General features: G+C 32.2%; 1 protein-coding gene across 1 annotated transcript; it reads right to left on the reverse strand.

Moving 5' to 3' along the window:
* Positions 1-9,588: 9,588 nt before the first annotated feature.
* On the reverse strand, positions 9,589-16,798 carry LOC21407834 (glutamate decarboxylase). The gene is made up of 5 exons (XM_010101390.2): positions 16,320-16,798; positions 13,160-13,360; positions 11,173-11,641; positions 10,467-10,519; positions 9,589-10,266 (listed from the first exon to the last, which is right to left on the reverse strand). Exons 1-5 carry the CDS (start codon positions 16,623-16,625, stop codon positions 9,796-9,798), a joined length of 1,500 nt encoding a protein of 499 aa, XP_010099692.1. The 5' UTR covers positions 16,626-16,798; the 3' UTR covers positions 9,589-9,795.
* Positions 16,799-18,699: the final 1,901 nt, after the last annotated feature.

Here is an 18,699-nt window from a genome sequence, read left to right on the forward strand (position 1 = left end):
TTTTGGTTTTGGCGGGAAAATGGCGAGTCTTGGAATGGGGAGTGCATAATGGCGGCAAATAAAATAAGTTTTTTTTTTCCAAAAAAAAAGAAGTGGCTAAACCCTAGTCATTATTCCGTGGCTTTTTTTTTTTTTTTTTTGTGGGGGTGCATGGTTGTTTTTCATCAATTCTTGAAAAAAATAAAATATCATCTTTTTATATTTTATGTGAGTCTTATGGTATCTCAGTTGTTTAATTGAGAGATTCGTATCCCGATTTAAATCATAGTTCGTAATTTATTATAGTATTTTTTCTCATAAAAAATACACATAAATTAAAAATGATCATAATTTCATAATTCTTTACGTTATTACAAATACGACGTATCATAATGATTATTAACTGTTGTTAAACGGTACGATGATGAATTATAATTTCGCATAATTAATTGATGTTGGGAGAATAAATCATAGTTGTTTTTATATTTTATTGTTGTTTATTGTAGTTTAAGAATTTAGTTAAGTTTTATTATTAATATGTCATTTCTCTTACTTGATATTTTGTTATCGTTTTTTATATAAATTATAAATAGTCACATTATTTATATAATAATTAAATTTGAATATTTAAATAATTGATTAGAGTTGAATTTCTTTTTCAATTTAAGAGTTTTCTCCTCTGAAGTTTATTTTAAGTAGATTAAGAATTACGTGTTCCGTCCACTGTTTGGGTTAGGCCCGGTGCATTAGTTGGTATCACGGCTTTCGGTTCCCGGAGTTCGACAGCATGATCGGTGATTGGAGCCACTTCGACGCCGATGAGCGTGAAGTTTCATACTACCGAAGAAGCAGGTATCGTCGGTGGAATACCCACCAACAGCCGCCCTCTCCACCACCACTTCACCGCCCTTGTGACCCCTACTACGACCACCATCACCACTACCATAATCTGCCAAACCACCACCACCATCAACCCAACCTCTACTAACACCATTAACACCACCTCCACCAACAATCCAAGGTTCGGCAACATTTCCCACCACCTCCTCCACCATTTTCATCACTGTACCACCATGACCAACATCACACAAACCTGTCCAGATCAATTGCCTCCAAACAACCTACGCAGAAAACACAAATTCCACATATATCCAACACCACAAACCCAAATTCATCACTCAGATTTAGGATTCCTAGCTTCAGAGAAGTTTTTGATAAAAGAGAATTTTGTGTTTGGCTTGAAATTGTGGATGATTTCTTTGATAACATAGATGTAGAGCTGAGGAACCAAGCTTTGTTGGTAGCTTCCCAACTCAGAGGCTATATTGTCTATTTGTGGGAAAATTTGCAGAAACAAAGAGAGCTTGAAGGGAAGAAGAGGATTAAAAGTTGGTATAAGATGAGAGAAGAATTAAATCAAAATTACATGACCTAAACCAAACACTTAAGCTCAGAACCGACACAGGAAGACCGGCGGACTTCGTCGGACGGCGCTCCTAGCCGCGACACGGGCAGCGCAGACAACTCCGGAAAAAAGGAGTACCACCGTGCAAACCCAACAGGCGCGAGACTCTCTGGACCTTCACAAACCTCTAGCAACCATGGCGAATCGGCCGAAACAACCGTTGCGACAATGCCGGGTCCAAATAGCTCCGTTGGCGACACAACCTTTATGGACTTTCGCAGTGAAAACTTCGACGACCCAACTACAGAGACGAACCCCCGGAGTCGACCCCAGCATCAGCGGCGACTTTAGTGACAAGGGCGGAGAACCCAGCTACGACGAAGTGAGCGAGTTAGGCAATGCACATGGTGGCGGCGCTAGAGTGAAGCCGTCCATTCTTTGTCCCATTTACTTAGTTGAGTCAAATTTTTAATACGAATTAAAATATAATTTTATATAAAAAAAAACTTTATAATAAAATAATTAAATATAATTGTTTTTAAAAAAATTTATTATAAAAATTTTTAAATTAATAAAATAAACTGGGATTTAAATCAACGAAAATAGTAGGAAATAGGTCAATATAAAAAACTTAAGAAAGTATATAGGTCAATTTTTAGTTATAGAAATTAATAGGTCATAACTTGTCAAGTTATGGTTCATAACCAGATAAGTTATGGACAAATTTGTCAAATTATGGTTCATAACTAGATAAATTATGGATAATAACTTATCAAATTATAATTTATAATTAGATAAATTATAGACAAAAATAATAATTTAACTTATTTATTAACTTATATAAATTATTGACTTATTAATTTTAATCAATTTTCTCTTCACCCTTAAATCGACAGCAGTCTCACAACCCTGATGAGTTGGCCCAGTTGGCCCAATTCATGGTAATAAGCACAGCTCACAATTTCACCCAACTCAAATTAAAGAGCCCGACATATTAAAGGGGAAAAATATGATGTACATGCCCCAAACTGATCCAAATTAGTTTGATACGCCAAGCATAGAATTTGGACCAATTCAACTTGCTATGAAGCCCAATTTTCCTCAGAAACCCAGGCCCACACTTAAAGGTAAACGGCAACTGTTGTGACTATGATGCAATCAAAATAAGTTTGTGGACCATTTTAATGTGGATATAATTGAAGGAAAAGGTGAAAAAAATAATTTTATAGGGGTTGGTGAAGTTGTAAGTGGGCGAATTAAGGGAATCAACTTTATTGATCGATTGGTTGGCATCATTAAGAGTTGGATTTGAGAAATTCAAGACCCGAGCAGATGTCATCGACGCACATTTTTGATATTTTATGTATTTTGTTGGAGTATTGTCTTGGTGCCTTTGTGAGTTTTGAGATGTAGTACGGAGGAACTATTCAGCTGGAGTTTATCACTCCCACAAGCCTAAGCGGGAGTCTTTCACCACCATCGGTTTCACTCACTATGTCATGTTTGCTTTCTGAGTGCTTCTACCAAACTCGAGGTCGAGTTTCTTTTAATAGACGGGGTGAACTGATGTAAGGAGAATCAGTCATTAGTAGTCATTTTTATATTTTATTGTCATTTATTCTAGTTTCGGAATTTATTTAAGTTTTGTTATTAGTATGTCATTTCTCTTGTTACTTTGTTATCATTTTCTATGTGAGCTATAAATAGCCACATTGCCTATGTAATAGTTAGACTTGAATATTTTGATAATAGAATTAGAGTTGAGTTTTTGTTGCGTGATAATTATGCTCGCAAGTGCACATGTCGCTAACAAGTAATAAAGTGTACACAAGTACGGATATCGATCCCACAAGGAATGAATCACCAAAATATGTGTCGGGAGTTGTATAATCAACAAACAAGTAAATGATGAATGTGGTAAAAATTCACTAAAATGAATGCAAACTAAATGCGGTTTACTAAGAGTAACAAGAATGTATTGATGGAATGTAATTCAGTGGTGAAAATGAGCTAGGCCTGCTAACTTCCCATCTACTGCAAGTCTGACTAGAATGTTACCAAGAATGCTGCAGCATTCTACTATCCTGTTAACAGAAACTCGTTGATGCATAAAGTTCTTCTGAATTGATTATGACTATGGTCCTTTAAGCTATTTCCGACACATTCCTATGTGAATCCAGCTCTAGGACTGCAGATTTAAGCTCAGGTTTCATTAAGTTATGCAAGGTGGATAATATATTCTTATACCATCCACTAATCAACAACTCAGCAAGTTCATTGAACAAACATCATTCATGTTAATCCGATTAAAACTAACCCTTCCAGTATTAATCTCAATCTTGTATCCTAAGGTTGATGGCCAATCAAGAATAGAAATAAACATTAGCTCACATGAATGAACAGGAATAGTAGATTAATAGCATTTCAGAAACAACTTGTCATTCTTACAATATTAGTTCCATTAGCAAGCCTAGCTACAACAACTTAGTTCATAATGATAGTTATAGTTCATAAGTTACAAGATCCAAAACTCCAGTATAATCCATATCTAGAATTAGTAGCTAAATGACAACAAAAAGAGTTAAGCTAACAGAAGAAGAACAAGTTCAGCTAGATCTTGGATTCCTCTGTGGCCGGCCAACAATGTCCTTCAACTTCCAGCTCTCACGTCTCTGTATTTTCCTTCTAGGCTGAATATTACTTGATGTTCTGGTTTCTTCAGCTTTTCTCCGAAGCTTTTTCCTCTCTGAATAATGCCTTTTTGTGTTTTTTTGTGTCTTCGTACTCTCCTTTGTGTGCTCTCTTTTTTTGTGAAACAGCAACTGTCTTCTTTTTATATTAATGCCCAATTCTCTCTCTTCCTCTTTTTCTCCCCCTGGCGGCTGCCAACTTGTCCTGAGAGAAACATTCCCTTCTAAGGCAACACAAGGGCTGAGGTGTCACTGCTGATGTGCACAGTGGACTCATTTGACACCTCCTCAGCCAGCTCAAACGGATTCCTTTCTGTCTGCTTTGCCTAGCTAGTGCGCTGACATCAATCAGCTGCCAGCTAATCCCAGAATGTCGCCCAGAATGCTGCAGCATTTTAGCCCAGCAATTTCCTGCAAGGAACTCACATAGAATTAGCCAGTTTTTCACCTATTTTACTTCCAAATTACCAGCTTTTACTTCAAGAGGCACAGCAATACAGAATTAGGCCAAAGTACATGCAACTCTACAAATCTAACTTAAAACAAACAATAAACGAGAACAATCACTCACTGACAAATAATTTTAGGCTATAAAACCAGTGGATAACTCTAATTTCTTAGAGTTATCAGTTTCCTTTTCAAATTAGGGATTTTCCCCTTTCTTGGATCTCTTTTAGGTAAATTGGGGATTGCATGTTCCATTTTCCGTCCAGGTTAATTAGGCCAGTAAAATTCCGTTCTATCAATTTCGATGCATCATTAATATTACAACAACAACGGATAAATTAAATGTTCATAGAAGCACATATAAATACATGATCATTTTTTACTCTTTCTATTATTACCTTTTTCAACGCATGTCTATTCAACATCCAAACGGACAAAGTTAAAATTATCATATTCAAAAACATCAACCGGTGGCAATCCTCTAGTAAAATATGGTATTTCATTGATATCATCATCATCCCTTTCGCCATCACGAATTGCTCTTGGCTTCATAAGAACAACTCCAAATCTTTAGGATCGGTTTTTATAATAACTTGTTTTGCTTGCATTGCCAAAGTAAAGGATTCCTTCTTGTAGTCTAGTCGACGAAAGTCTATAAGTGTAGCGTCGTCACTATCAGGATTCACATGATTATTGTCTGCCTAATTTCATTTAAAAAGCGCTACTCGCAATCCACAATAGTCAAGTTCTCATATGTTCTCGATAAAACCATAGTAGGTCATTATTCTGTATATAGGATTCTTATCTTTTGCAAAGGAAACATGCATAGCATCGACACGGAGACTAACACCACTATTTTGGACCAAGGGCTTCTTATCTCTTTCGCGAGTGTAGAAAGTATAGCCATATTGGTTTCTGAAACGATTTCAGATGCGGATTCGTGTAGATGCAGATCGTGTATAACAAAAATTTTCATAAAACTTTTGAACATGATATAGAATATGTTAATTTACACAATAATAAACTAATAATATTAATTTATAAACATATATACCAAGCAAACGAATAGACAGATAACTTAAATTCTTTGATCACGAACGATCCAAGCTCTAAGCCTTCTTAGAAAACCCAAATCATCCTCGTCTAGTCCTTAAAATCTGTAAGACCTAGAGTATGAGCTCTAATACAGAACTATTCGAATTTGATCACTCAGTAATTTGTCTTCCACCATTATCAACACATGTATGTGATGGAATTAGGAAACCAATCCTAAAACCCAATTCATGTATGTGACTAAATACTGGGTTAAAACCCAATCCTAAAAGTCCAAGTAAGAACTAGAGTATCCTTTAGGTTCATCTAAGGAAACCCACTAGGTGACAATACCAGCATTCAAGCGCAATAGGCCTAAGTCCAACCTTAGTATTGCTTGAGGTTAGACAAGCCCAAGAGAGCATAGGTAGAGTAATCTATATGTGACTCTTAAGTATACCATCAACAAACAGATTTAGTTAGTTTCCAAGCCTTAAGGAATTAATAAAGTTAAATTGGAAAATTAATTTATGAAAGAATGAAATATCAGATAAATCAATCTAAAGTTAATTAACGAAATTTCATTAAGTAAATTATAAGGTTAATTTATTGGTTAATCAATAGAAATTAATTAACCAGACAAAGTTAATTAAGTAATTAGGAGAGTTGATTAATTAATAAAGTTAATTAAGGAAGCTAATTAAAGATTAAGAAAGAATCGTTAATTAATTGCAAAGGTTAATTAATAAAGCAAGATAGTTAATTAATTATGTCAGTAAATTAATTAACTCAGGGGCAATAGGACAGACGATAACTAAAGGAAAAATTTAATAAGAATTTATAGGAGAATAATTCATAAGAAATAATCGTAGTTAATGTCAAAGGGACTAAGTCTCTAAGACTTAAACTGATAAGTCAACAGAAATTGAATGATGAAACCTTAATAAGGATTAACCATTTAATCAAATAAGATTTATCAGTTAATCCAAATGTAAAGGAAAGTTAAGAGAAATATGATTATAGAAATAAATCCAAACGAAGGTTTGAGGGACTAAGTTCCGAGATCTAAGCATAATGGATTAGAGGAATCGAAAATGAACTAATAGTCGATTATCGGTAATGAATACCAAATGTACTGTCGTACAAAGATGGTGTACTGTGGGTATACACTAAGCGATAACACCTAAATGAGTACAAACGTCACCTACAACATGGATAGTTTTAAAATGATTTTATCTAATAAACTTTCTTGCTTGTTTGTACCACATTCATTCTCATTGATATTCTTGATGCTGTGTTTATTATGCAATGCCTCTTCTTAAAAGTAAATTATCTTAATTTCTTTACGACATGATCATAATCGCATGCTCACATATAATAGATACTAATGTAATGGAAATGATAAATATTTATGTGACATGATCACAATTGCATGTTCACCTAAATAAAAGGACAAAGTAATAAAAAGACAGTTAAGTGTCATACCGCCCTCCGGTCATGAGTAATGAGGAATTTCCACGAGCTCATGGGTTGTGATATAACATGTATTTAATTTTGACCCTAGGGTAGTTGGACCAAAGGTTTGGGTTGCTCCCCCACTTCCCTTGGTCTTGCGCAGTACGAGCACAGGGCCCTAACAAGTAATAAATGGATAATACATATTAAAGCATAATTGGACATGCATTTTTATTGGTTGATTGTTTAATGTGAAAACTGAAAAATATTTTTGTGGGGAATATTTGTACTCACTTGAGCTTCGGCTCATAAAGTTTGTTCATGCTACAGGTAAAATACCTACATCTGTTGGAATTTGCAAAGAAGGACGCGTATAATAGAGGGAGCTGGCAATGGATACCACTAAATTCCGCAAAAGGTTTAAAGTTGTGATATTTAAAGGAAGATGTAAATTGAAATTATTAATTAAGTTCGAAATTCTAATTCAATTGGGTTGATTCCATGAAAGTTAAAGATGATTTCACATTCTGATAGTTTATTACTGACGAGCATTTCGAAAGTGTATAGAATATTTTGAAGTCTTTACAAATGAAAAGAATTTGCAAAACTTAAATTATGTTTCAAAATAAGTTTTTAACAAAAACATTTACCTAAAATTTTAGCAAGTAAGCATTCTACTTTTAAGATACTTTTAAGAAGTTAATTGTGTTTTTCGTAAATTAACTTATGTTTAGTAACACGGCTCAAAAAGCTGGATCATTACAATATATGACTTCTATTTATCATTATATTTTTAAAAAGTAATCGTATATTTAAAAAATATATAGATTTAGTCGCGTTGATCTCAACACCCAAGACCTAAGTAGAGAAATAAATTCACATAAAAATGAACACAAACACAGGAGATAAATATTTATGTGTTTTGAGTGAAATTGCCTGTAGATGGAGAACCAAATTTCTACACTTAACAAATTTTCTCTACCTTTTTCCATCAAAATTCGTACACCCTTTATCCATCTCCTTCATGTTTTCTCTCCTTTTAACAAACATTCTCACGTGAAAGGACTCTTTTTTTTTTTTTTGCTCTACAAAAAAAATATGATTATTTACATAAATTCCTCCAAAACTAATTTTAAATGCCTCCTAATTTTTTAAAACTATTCAAAACATCTCTGATTTATAGAAAATAGTTCAAACAATCTCTCCGTCCACTTCTTCTTACAAATCTAACTGAAGTGCCTACATGGCAAGTAAAAAAAAGTTTTTTTTGAAAAAATTAGAATATGACTTTATATTCCTTTAATTTAAACATATATTAAAAAAGAAAAAAATTGAAAGAAAAAACAAAAAGGGAAAAAAAAAGTTAATGTGGAAGGCCTTTTTTATTCATCTGTTTTAAGTTGAGCAACATTTTGAGATTTAGCTAGATGACGATTTTATTACAATGAGATTTTCTCATTTCGATTCTACCCATGTCTTCATTTTCGAAGCCAAAGAAGATGAACAAACTTCATTGCCCGAGCCATTGAAGATGAGCAGTGTCCAAGATGCCTTTTGACTATTTTTGTCTTAATTGAACCTTACTTGCCAATAAATTTTTATCCAAATTAAAAGTGCAGGTCCATTATGTAAAAAAAATTGATCAATAGTTTGAGGTGCGTCAGTGCAATTACTCATATAATAAAATATGTCTTACTTACCGTTTGACCATTATCAGTTTTATTAATTAGATTTGTTTAAGATGTAAGGGTAGTGAGATTTACAAATAAAACCATCTCCAATGTAAATGCTAATGTCAATTGTATATTTAACATCAAAAATTATAATATGATATGTTATTTTTATTTTTGCTCCAATGTGTAATGTTATTTGAAATGCTAAAGTTACTTTTTACATATAATTATTAAGCTTTGAAAGTTACAAAAGTAATATTTTATTTTTAAAATAATTAGAAAATGTAAAAGTTGCATTGATTACATGAAAAAAGTAAACATTTTAACCATAGTAATCAAATACCAAATTTCTCATATGCTATACTCAGTATGAAATTTGACACAAAATATAACATATGAAAAATTTGGCACAACAAATAACATTGTATTAGAGAGTATTTTTTACACTCAAATGTTAAATTTGCAAGTGGCACATTAATTATAACATTACATTAGAAATGCTCTAAGTAATCATTTTTATATTTCATTATCATTTGTTTTAACTAATTACTACTAATTTAGTTTATTTTGTTATTAATTTGTCGCTATCGTTTTGTAAGTGGACAACATTAGAGGATTCATCCAAGACTCTCTACATTTCGTTAAGCTACTGTAATAGTTAGACTTGATTATTGAGATATTAAAGACAAAATTTGAAAGTTCTCTTCAATTTAGAAGTTTTCCCCTTTAGAATTTCTTTAGATGGATTTAAGTTCTAATTAAGCCTCGTTCTCCATCTAGATTAAGCCTGTAAATTAATTTATATCTATCCATTCTGTTGCATCAGCATACTTCTAATGTTAAAAAAATTACGCAATTTAAGTAATATTATTGGGTTTTAACGTAAAAAACAACATTCTATCTGCACTAATCAGAAAACTGTTTAATTACTCACCAAGTAGATTATAATGTTGCAACATGAAAAGTACAAGGAAGTCGTAGGAACACCCGTGATACGTACATAAGCAACAGACGTAAAGTCCATATTTTGAGTTATAGTTTCGACATATATAGGAGGCAATGTAATACTAATAGCAATAATACCAAACCATATATACTAGTACCTTTTTGCAGCTTAGCAAACTCCAGTTTTCTTTTCGTTGACAAAACACTTCCAATGCTTGGTCACATCCTCTTGAATCTCTCTCTCACTCTTCTTCACAAGGCTGCCGCCTATCACGGAGACATGGGCGGTTGTGGAGGAGACGATTTGGGCAGTGATGGCGTCTAGTTCCTTCAATACTGCTCCAATGTCGGAGATGAGTCTCTCGGCCAAGCTACGGCTGAAGTCTTCCCTGATGACGACGCGAAGAACCGCGATGTGTTGGGCATCCGCAGGCATGGTGTAGGCTGGGACAATCCATCGGAACTTTTTCAAGCTGTCTGATATGTTGAACACCGTGTATTTGCTGCTGTCTTTCAAGGAGAAGGCCACAAGGGGCACTCCAATGTCTTTGGAGAGAATTTCGAACCGCCCCGTTTTCTCTATACCTTCTTTCAGAAATTTTGCATTTGCAGTGCAGTTTTCCATTATGTTCTTGTAACCCTTTTTGCAAAACAACAAAAATATACATACGTGAAAAAGGGAAACAGTTAGTGGTACTGTTAGAAATGTTTGAGCATCATTTACGTATGGGATAAAGTAATGTTGCTGCATTAGAAGCGTACACATATCTAGAACACAAATAATAAGGCTTGGAGAACTAATGAAACTTGGAATTTTAATTACTAGATGAGAAAAATTACCTCAAATCCCAATCTGATAAACTGATAATATTGAGCAATAATTTGACTAGAGCCTGCCATAAAGAAGGTCGGAAAAAATCGTTATCATCAGAGAGTTAAGATCCTAAAAAAACGCTACTTGAGACTAACTCAAGTGATTAGGTACGTGAGTATGTGTATGTGTCCCCCAGGATTTGAATTTTAATGGTTTGTTTTAACTATTAATAAAATGAGAGACATACGTCTCACACTATATAAAAAAGGGAAAAAAAGAAGAAAAAATCCATAGTGCAATGAATAGTCTTACATTATGAGACATGCCCATATAAACAAGTACTTCTACGGTAATTTTCTAGCCAAAAAAAAAAAAAAAAAAAACTTCAACTGTAAAAGTAAAAACGACTAGGTTGCCTTAAAGTTTAAAAGGATCTCCAGTTGACCTAGACTTAAATTTGCAAATCTTATTACCCTGTTTTCCCCCTTAAAAAAAGAGAATAAAAAGGAGCTAGCATTAAGAGTTAACACATTTTGCATCACTTATAACAAAAGGAGGATAATCAGAAAGGTTCCAAGTTAATTGTGTATCAAATTTTGTGTAATAAATAACGTGACAAATGAGTTGTTAATATTCAGTTGTTAAAAAATATAAATTCACTTTATGTGAATTAATAAGTATAATTTCGAATAATTCACTGTAAATTCAGTTTGAATATATGATCTGACATACCTTTGGAGAAGTTGAGGGTGAAAGTAGGTTGATCAGATCCAAGGTAATTGATGTGAAAGATAAGCTCGTCAGGCAAGTCCTCTTTACTCCTCCACACAACCCAGCCAACACCAGCATAAACAAGGCCATACTTATGGCCACTCACATTGATGCTTTTCACTAGAGGCAACCGGAAATCCCAATCGAGCTCCGGGTAAAGAAACGGGGCTATGAAACCGCCGCTGGCCGCGTCGACATGGATCGGGGTGTCCCAACCCGTCTCCTTGTTCTTCTTAGTGAGAAGCTCATTGAGGAGCTTCACATTCTCAAACTCACCAGTCAATGTTGATCCCAAAATGGCTGCCACACAAATGGTGTTTTCATCCACCAACTCAACAGCCTTCTCTGGATCCATCACATAATATCCTTCTCTCAGCTTCACCTCCTTCAGCTCAACCTCAAAGTACCTTGCAAACTTCTCCCAACACACCTAATTTACTCATCAAGATGAAACAAAAAAAAAATGGTCAGAAAAATAGAAAACAAGACGGTCCAAAACACTATTATGTGATAATTCTAATTCTCTAATATCATAGATTGGTCATTGTATCATCTTTGGTAGAGCCACGTGAGATCAATTTTTTTCCCCATTACAACTTTCCAATTTAAAGGTTTTTCTCCCCCAAAGACACTGAGCTATGTCACATTAAATTATAAACGTTTAAAGTATAGCTTGATTATTCCAAATTAAATATCAATTAAACTAGGACTCAACTACACTGTTTATGAAGTACATAAATTTGTTGACCCGAAGTTAAAATATAATTGGAGAAAGAAATGAAGAGAATAATAAATAGTAAGGAGAAACTAGGAGTAAAGAGAAAGAATGGAGCTTAATTAAAAGACTTCGTAGGCTCCAAAATCTATATAATTGGAGATATGATTTTATGTGATAATTTTTTATTATAATAAAAAAAATTAAATGTGATTTTTTATGAGAATTTTTAACTGTAGCAAAATTTAAATTGAAAACTCGTATCAACGAATTGAAAGAGGCCATAAATAGTAAGGAAAAACTAGGAGCAAAGAAAAAGAATGGAAAGAAAACACATAAAAGAAAGAAAATGTAAAGGAAAGGAATGAAGTTAATTTTCCTTTATAGTGTTTGGTATAATAAAATGAAAGAAAACATGTAATAGCCTAAATGACTATTTTATCAATTATTTAATATTAATTTAGATTTTAAAATAGAGACACAAAAGTAAATTTAACCATCAATGAGTGGATTTGAATTTTCCTTTCAATGTTGGAAAGATAAAAAATAGTGGCCCCACCATAATTCTTTTTTCTCCTCTCTTCCTTCTTACCAAACAACTAACTCTATCATTTTCGATCCAATAATCTCTCTACTTACTTTATTCCTTTCAATTTTCCATCATACCAAACACACTCTAAAAAACTTAAGGTCTGTTTAGTTCGTTGATTCGAGTTTTTAATTCGAATTGAGACGTGACTTTATGTGAGAGCTTTTTACTGTAGTAAAAAAGTTAGATGTGACTGTTTCTGAAAGTTTTTTACTATAGTAAAATTTAAATTCTAAACTTAAATCGCTAAAATGGACGAGACTTTAATAGGTCCCAAAATCCACACGAGGGAGGTGGGTCCTACCAGCTTGGCGGGGTCCACCACCTTCATGTCATGTAGAATTTTGGGTTCTGCAGGGCCCTACCCCTATCTTGATGCATCATTCACGGATATATTTAACATTGGCCGAAATACACACTTAAATCCAAGTTGGCCCGTCACTTTCAACTTTACACAACGCACTAGCCAGGCATTTGTTGTTGCCAAGACTTTACCCCGCTACGAGACATCCCTCCAAAAACGAAGGGAAAAGCGTGGGGTGCAAGCTTGAGATCGGAATATGATTCGGTGGCAATTTGTGATAACAAATATTTCAACAAGAGATTGGAATACAGGATTTTTGAAAAGGAAGTATTGGTCTAACCTGAACATTAGCACCAGTGACAATATTAGGCTTGTCATAGGGTTTACCCTGTGCTTTCATTTTCTGCTGCCACTTTCTCTTGAAGGCCAAACCTGCCAGCATTATTGCCTCCGATGACCCAATTGTTCCCACTCCAACAGCAGCTTCAGAATCTCCCACAGGAGCATTGAACAGGTTGGCTATCATGTTCACGCACCGATTCTGCCACACATAACCAATTATCAATACTACTTCAATCATTCTATATATATATATATATATACACACACACACACAAACACACACAAGAAATCAATAATCCTTACTTTCAAGACATGTTCCAAAACCAGGAAAAACATGATTAAGTTAAGATTATGAGGCTATGGATATGGCATTTATGATAAATGTTTTTGGTGTTGTAGAAACTGCTTAAAAATTTTTGTTTTGGTTTATTTTTTATTTTTTTTCCTTTGTTCTTCTTTTTTTTTTTTAATTGCTGGAAGAAGTTTCTTAGCTTGTGTAAAAAATATAGTTTTTACCAACGGGAAAGATGAAGGGTATGTGTCTAAGCTTTGGAAAATTCCATTTATGAACAAGTCCGGCAATTTTTTTTTTATGATTGAATCCTTAAAAATAATTTTTTAAGAACCGGAAAGCAGAAATGATGTGAAACAATATCCAGCAAAACTGTTAAGTAAAATTGTCATTTATTAAAGAGTTTCGCGAGTGTTCTTATTTGAGTAAATATGTTAAGTGTTAGAAGAGACAAAAACCTTTTAAGGTGTATGTATCTGTATTTTTAATTCTTATTCTTAATTAATATATTTTTAATTAAATAATTATATTAATTAAACATAAAAAATAAAAATTCATATTCTATGTACTTTAAATTCAATAATTTTCTCATTTCTTTTATCTTTTATAGAAAAAGTAAATTGAAAATAAATAAGAAGCTTCCTACACGATAAAAGTGATAATGGGCCAAAAATTAGATGACATATAAATGGAAAAAAGAGACAAACATTTTTTTTAAATGTATAAATCTAAATATAAGAGCGTTCGGTTCGTTAATTTGAGTTTTTAATTTAAGTTGAGATATGATATTATGTGAGAATTTTTTACTGTAAAAAAAAAATTAAATGTGACTATTTTTAAAAAATTTTTACTATCATAAAACTCAAATTTTAAATTCGAATCAGTGAAAAAAAACAGAATCATGTATATGAGAGCTCATTTGATCATGGTCATAAAAAATAGCTATAACTGATTATCTCTCCTCAACTTTTATATTTATTTAAAAAAATCGTAGCAAGAAGTCAAACATCTTTTAGAATTGATTAGATTGAGAAAAATTCAATGACAAAAAGCAAAAGCAAAACGATAAAGAAGATGCCGACACGTGAAGACCGTAATGGGTAAAAAGTAAGGGGCAGAAGGGATAACACTTGGGCCAGTTAGTATATAAGTTTAAATTAAGGTTTGAATTAGATTTTTTTAACGAAAATAGTAAAAAATAGGCTAATATAAAAAATTTAAGGAAATATATAGGTTAAATTTTAATTATAGAAATTAATATGTCATAATTTATTAAGTTATGATTCATAATCAAATAAATTATGGATAAATTTGTCAAGTTATGGTTCATAACCAGACAAGTTATGGATAAAAATCGTGATTTATGAATAATAATTTGTCAAGTTATGATTCATAACCAGACAAATTATGGACAAAAACAGTAATTTAGCATATTTATTAACTTATATAAACTATTGGCCTATTAATTTTAATTCATCTCAAGTCTTGACCTATTTCTCTCCTTTTTTTTTTTTTAATTATGACTTTTTAAATTTAAATTAAAAAAAAACTATAACGGAATTAAAATATAAATTTACATTTTAATAATACCACATACTAACATATCACCTTGTTATGCGATAAAAAAATTAACATCATTAAAATAGGTATAACATGTAACTAAAAAAAGTTAACGTGGCTTATTTAGAAAATTCTACAAGCAATGTCATATTTCTTTTTTTTTTTTTTTTTTAACGAACCTACCAACAAATGTTGCATCTTTTTCGCTTTTCTTTCTTTCTTTCTAGTAATTATTATAATTAATTTCTTTCAATGACACGTGGGGTTGAGATGTGGCGTGATCTTGAATGGATATGACACGGTGAAGGCACGTCACAGGATATTTGGTAGAGGGATTCGTTCCCTGATTCGAATCATGATTCATAGTTCGCTACAGTATTTTTTCTCATAAAAAATTTACGTAAATCAAAAATAATTCGAATCACATGGTTTAAATCCTCCAACCAAACGTCCTCTTATCACAAACTTGTAATCCGGTTGTGGCTTTTTTCAAAAGATGAGCGTGTATAAAATTAGTGTAATAATTTGAATTATAATTCATAATTTATTATAATATTTTTTTCATAAAAAATACACATTAAATAAAAATAATTTTAAATTTATAAATTAAGGTGATATTTGGTAGAGGGATTCGTTCCTGATTCGAATCATAATTCGTGGTTCGCTACAGTATTTTCTCTCATAAAAAATACACGTAAATAAAAAATAATTCTAATCACATAATCTTAATCCATGAACCAACCGGACTCTATGTCTACACGAACGATCTGCAATTAATACCACAATCCCACGATTCCCAATATCAACGGCGTATTCCTCCTCCACCGCCCAAACACATTCAAGAAAACAATAATGTGTTTGTCCAAGATTTCCTTAATCTCATCTACTTATCTTCATTGTTGAGTTTTTGGTCGCATCTATCGCTTAATTTGTTGGGAATTTTCAGCTCAATTACAACTCCTTCTTTTGGCAAGTTTAATGTTTATTAATTCATAATAAATTTCCAAAATTTAACCAGCTACAATATATATTCACCTCATAACGAAAAAATAAAAAATAAAAATAGGTAATAGAAAGTGTGAAAATTACCAGCAAAATAAAATAAAACATAAATAGTCAATATTTAATTCATATAAAACTTAGCATCATTTGCTTAAAAAGTACCACAAAATACAAGAATTAATGAAAAAGGAGCACCAAATGGAGATAAGATGGAGGATATAATATAAGAATATTTTCAATTTCTCCGGAAAAAAAAAACTCTTAAAATCCCAAATTAACTAGAACAATATTGATTTTTTTTTACCTGGATTTCAGTTGTGACAGGGTACTCATCCATGTCAACGTAGTTCTTGTTGATGGAGGCCATGATGAGCTTATCACACTCCGGCTCCATCCAAGTCGTCACAAACGACGCCAAGTTCAGCCTCGCTGTTCCGTCAAGCATTAGCTCGTCGTTTATGATCTGGTACGCCGCTTCCTTCGGTACAGACTGCTCCGGCATCCTCCATTTTGGAAGTGGACACCTCACGTATCTTGATGCGAAAGTTGAGTTCACAAACTCCTCATCACCATCATGATCTGATATTGATCTCGCCCTCGTCAGGACCATGATATCCTGTATATGATATTATACGATATTTTTCTCCTAATTTGTTAATATAATATGTGTATTAATGAAAGGCAAGGGGGAGAGAATTTGAAGAAGATATATATTGATATTGTGGTGATTTATAGTTGAGAGTGATGAGATTTATAGTGCTTCTTACTATCCTCTTTGGTCTTAAAAAAAAAAAAAAAAAAAAAAAAAAAAAAAAAAAAAAAAAAAAAAAAAAAAGAGAAAAACAAAACGGAAAAAGAAAAAGATGCAAGTTAAAGAGTAAAGACGAGATTAAAGAGTACCAAAAACCCTTTAAAGTGAAGAATAATGATATATCTTTTTCTTTTAGACTGCAACAATTATAATGTTCTATACAGATTAATATCTTTTTTGTTTGAATAAATAGTGCTTCTTGTCCTTTTCTTGGTCCTATTATAAGTAAACAACCGAGCCAATATAGCTTTAACTTAAAGATAAGGGGAATAATAACAGGAAATTTAATTAAATTTATCGTACCAACCAAAGAGAATGTATAGAGAGTTTAAGAGTGAATTTCAATCCGTTTCAAAAGAAAAAATAATAATAAGAAGAATAATCTTGATAAATAGTCTTTAAAAATATATGAATCAAGATTTTTACTCTTTATTATTAATTTATAATCTTTTTAATTAAATAATTACACTAATAAAAAAATATTTATTAAAAATAAAAAATAAAAATCTAAATTTATACACTCTTAGCGATGAATTATGTAAATTCTCTAATAAGAAATAAGGGAAAGTGTGGGTTATCAAGGGCCCCACTCTATTATTTTGAGATGCCGAATATGCTACCGACTTCTACTTTTTCAAAAATATGAATCTCAACTTTTATGGTACAAAATAGGAATCACAATTAATACTGACGTTTCATTTGTAAGAAAAAAAATAGCAGTAACGTTATCCAACCGGTGTTGTCTTATAAAGTTTATTTCATTATTATTATAAAATAAAAAAAGAGTTTCTCTAATAGATTCTAAACAAAAAAACTATACTTTCAGTCGACATATTTATATTAAAAATTATCTATTTTATATATTTTTTTAATCTATCATGATTTTGACTAAATAAATGTTAAGAAACCTGACCCACTGGTAGGAGACCCTAAGAAAAAAATTAAAAAAAAAAAAAAAAAAGAATTTAAAATTTTTAAAAACAAAGTTAAAAGAGAAGGGAAAAAAAAAAAGAAAAAAGGAGAGTGTAGGAGAGGAGCTGTCAAGTGACAGCGTAGGAAGACTCCTTGGGAGCATTGTAGAAGGAGGCATTCTCCTTTAGATAGAACATATGATCTATTGCATGAGATGCCCCGTCACTGTTTTTTCAGACATGCATATTCAACTTGGTATGTGAATGGTAATTCAAGCGTTAATCTTATTAATCGTAAGGACCGGTGCTGAAAAAATTGTTCTTGTGTTGGGTTTTTTTTTTTTTTATACACTCGACTCAAATAAAACTGGATGTCGTTTCTGGATAAAGGCAGCCAAATTTGAACAAAGTTATGATGGAAGTGGAACCATGATTTATGTCTTAAACTCAATCATCCCTGATGATAATGACCACAAGTCAGAATCAGATAGTGGTTAGTAAGATATCCTTTTTCTATGTTCTGCTCTCTTTATTATATTGATGAAGTTTTTTTTCTTACTTATCTTTGTTATCCTAGTAAGATATCCTTTTTCTATGTTCTTCTCTCTTTATTATATTGATGAAGTTTGTTTTTCTTACTTATCTTTGTTATCCCCTACTATTCCTTCTTTTATTTGGTTTAGGTAAGAAATTGCGGATAAGCTAATCAAGCTCGTTGGTTCTTATGTTAGTTCATTTAGCATTGATTTCTCCTATTCTTTGTGCATAAAAATGTAGTACTGTTAGTTTCTTACAAGAACTTAATATATCCATAGAAAGTTAAACCTTTTCTTATCGAATAACATAAGAACCAACGAGCTTATATAATATACCTCCATCATCTATTGATTTTATTTAAATGTAGTATGTTTTATTTAGAAGGAGAAGAAGGAGAAGAGGAAGAAGAAGTGACCAAGGATTTG

The sequence above is a fragment of the Morus notabilis genome, unplaced genomic scaffold (assembly GCF_000414095.1).
Source record: "Morus notabilis unplaced genomic scaffold, ASM41409v2 Scaffold172, whole genome shotgun sequence".
Classification (NCBI taxonomy): domain Eukaryota; kingdom Viridiplantae; phylum Streptophyta; class Magnoliopsida; order Rosales; family Moraceae; genus Morus; species Morus notabilis.

What these genes read in the sequence shown, in the direction of transcription:
- LOC21407834 (XM_010101390.2), bottom strand. Translation starts at nt 16,625, where the DNA reads ATGGTCCTGACGAGGGCGAGATCAATATCAGATCATGATGGTGATGAG. An exon ending in CTGTCACAACTGAAATCCAG is followed by an intron (nt 13,361 to 16,319) that starts GTAAAAAAAAAT and finishes TATGTGTGGCAG; the next exon opens with AATCGGTGCGTGAACATGAT. An exon ending in TCACTGGTGCTAATGTTCAG is followed by an intron (nt 11,642 to 13,159) that starts GTTAGACCAATA and finishes TGAGTAAATTAG; the next exon opens with GTGTGTTGGGAGAAGTTTGC.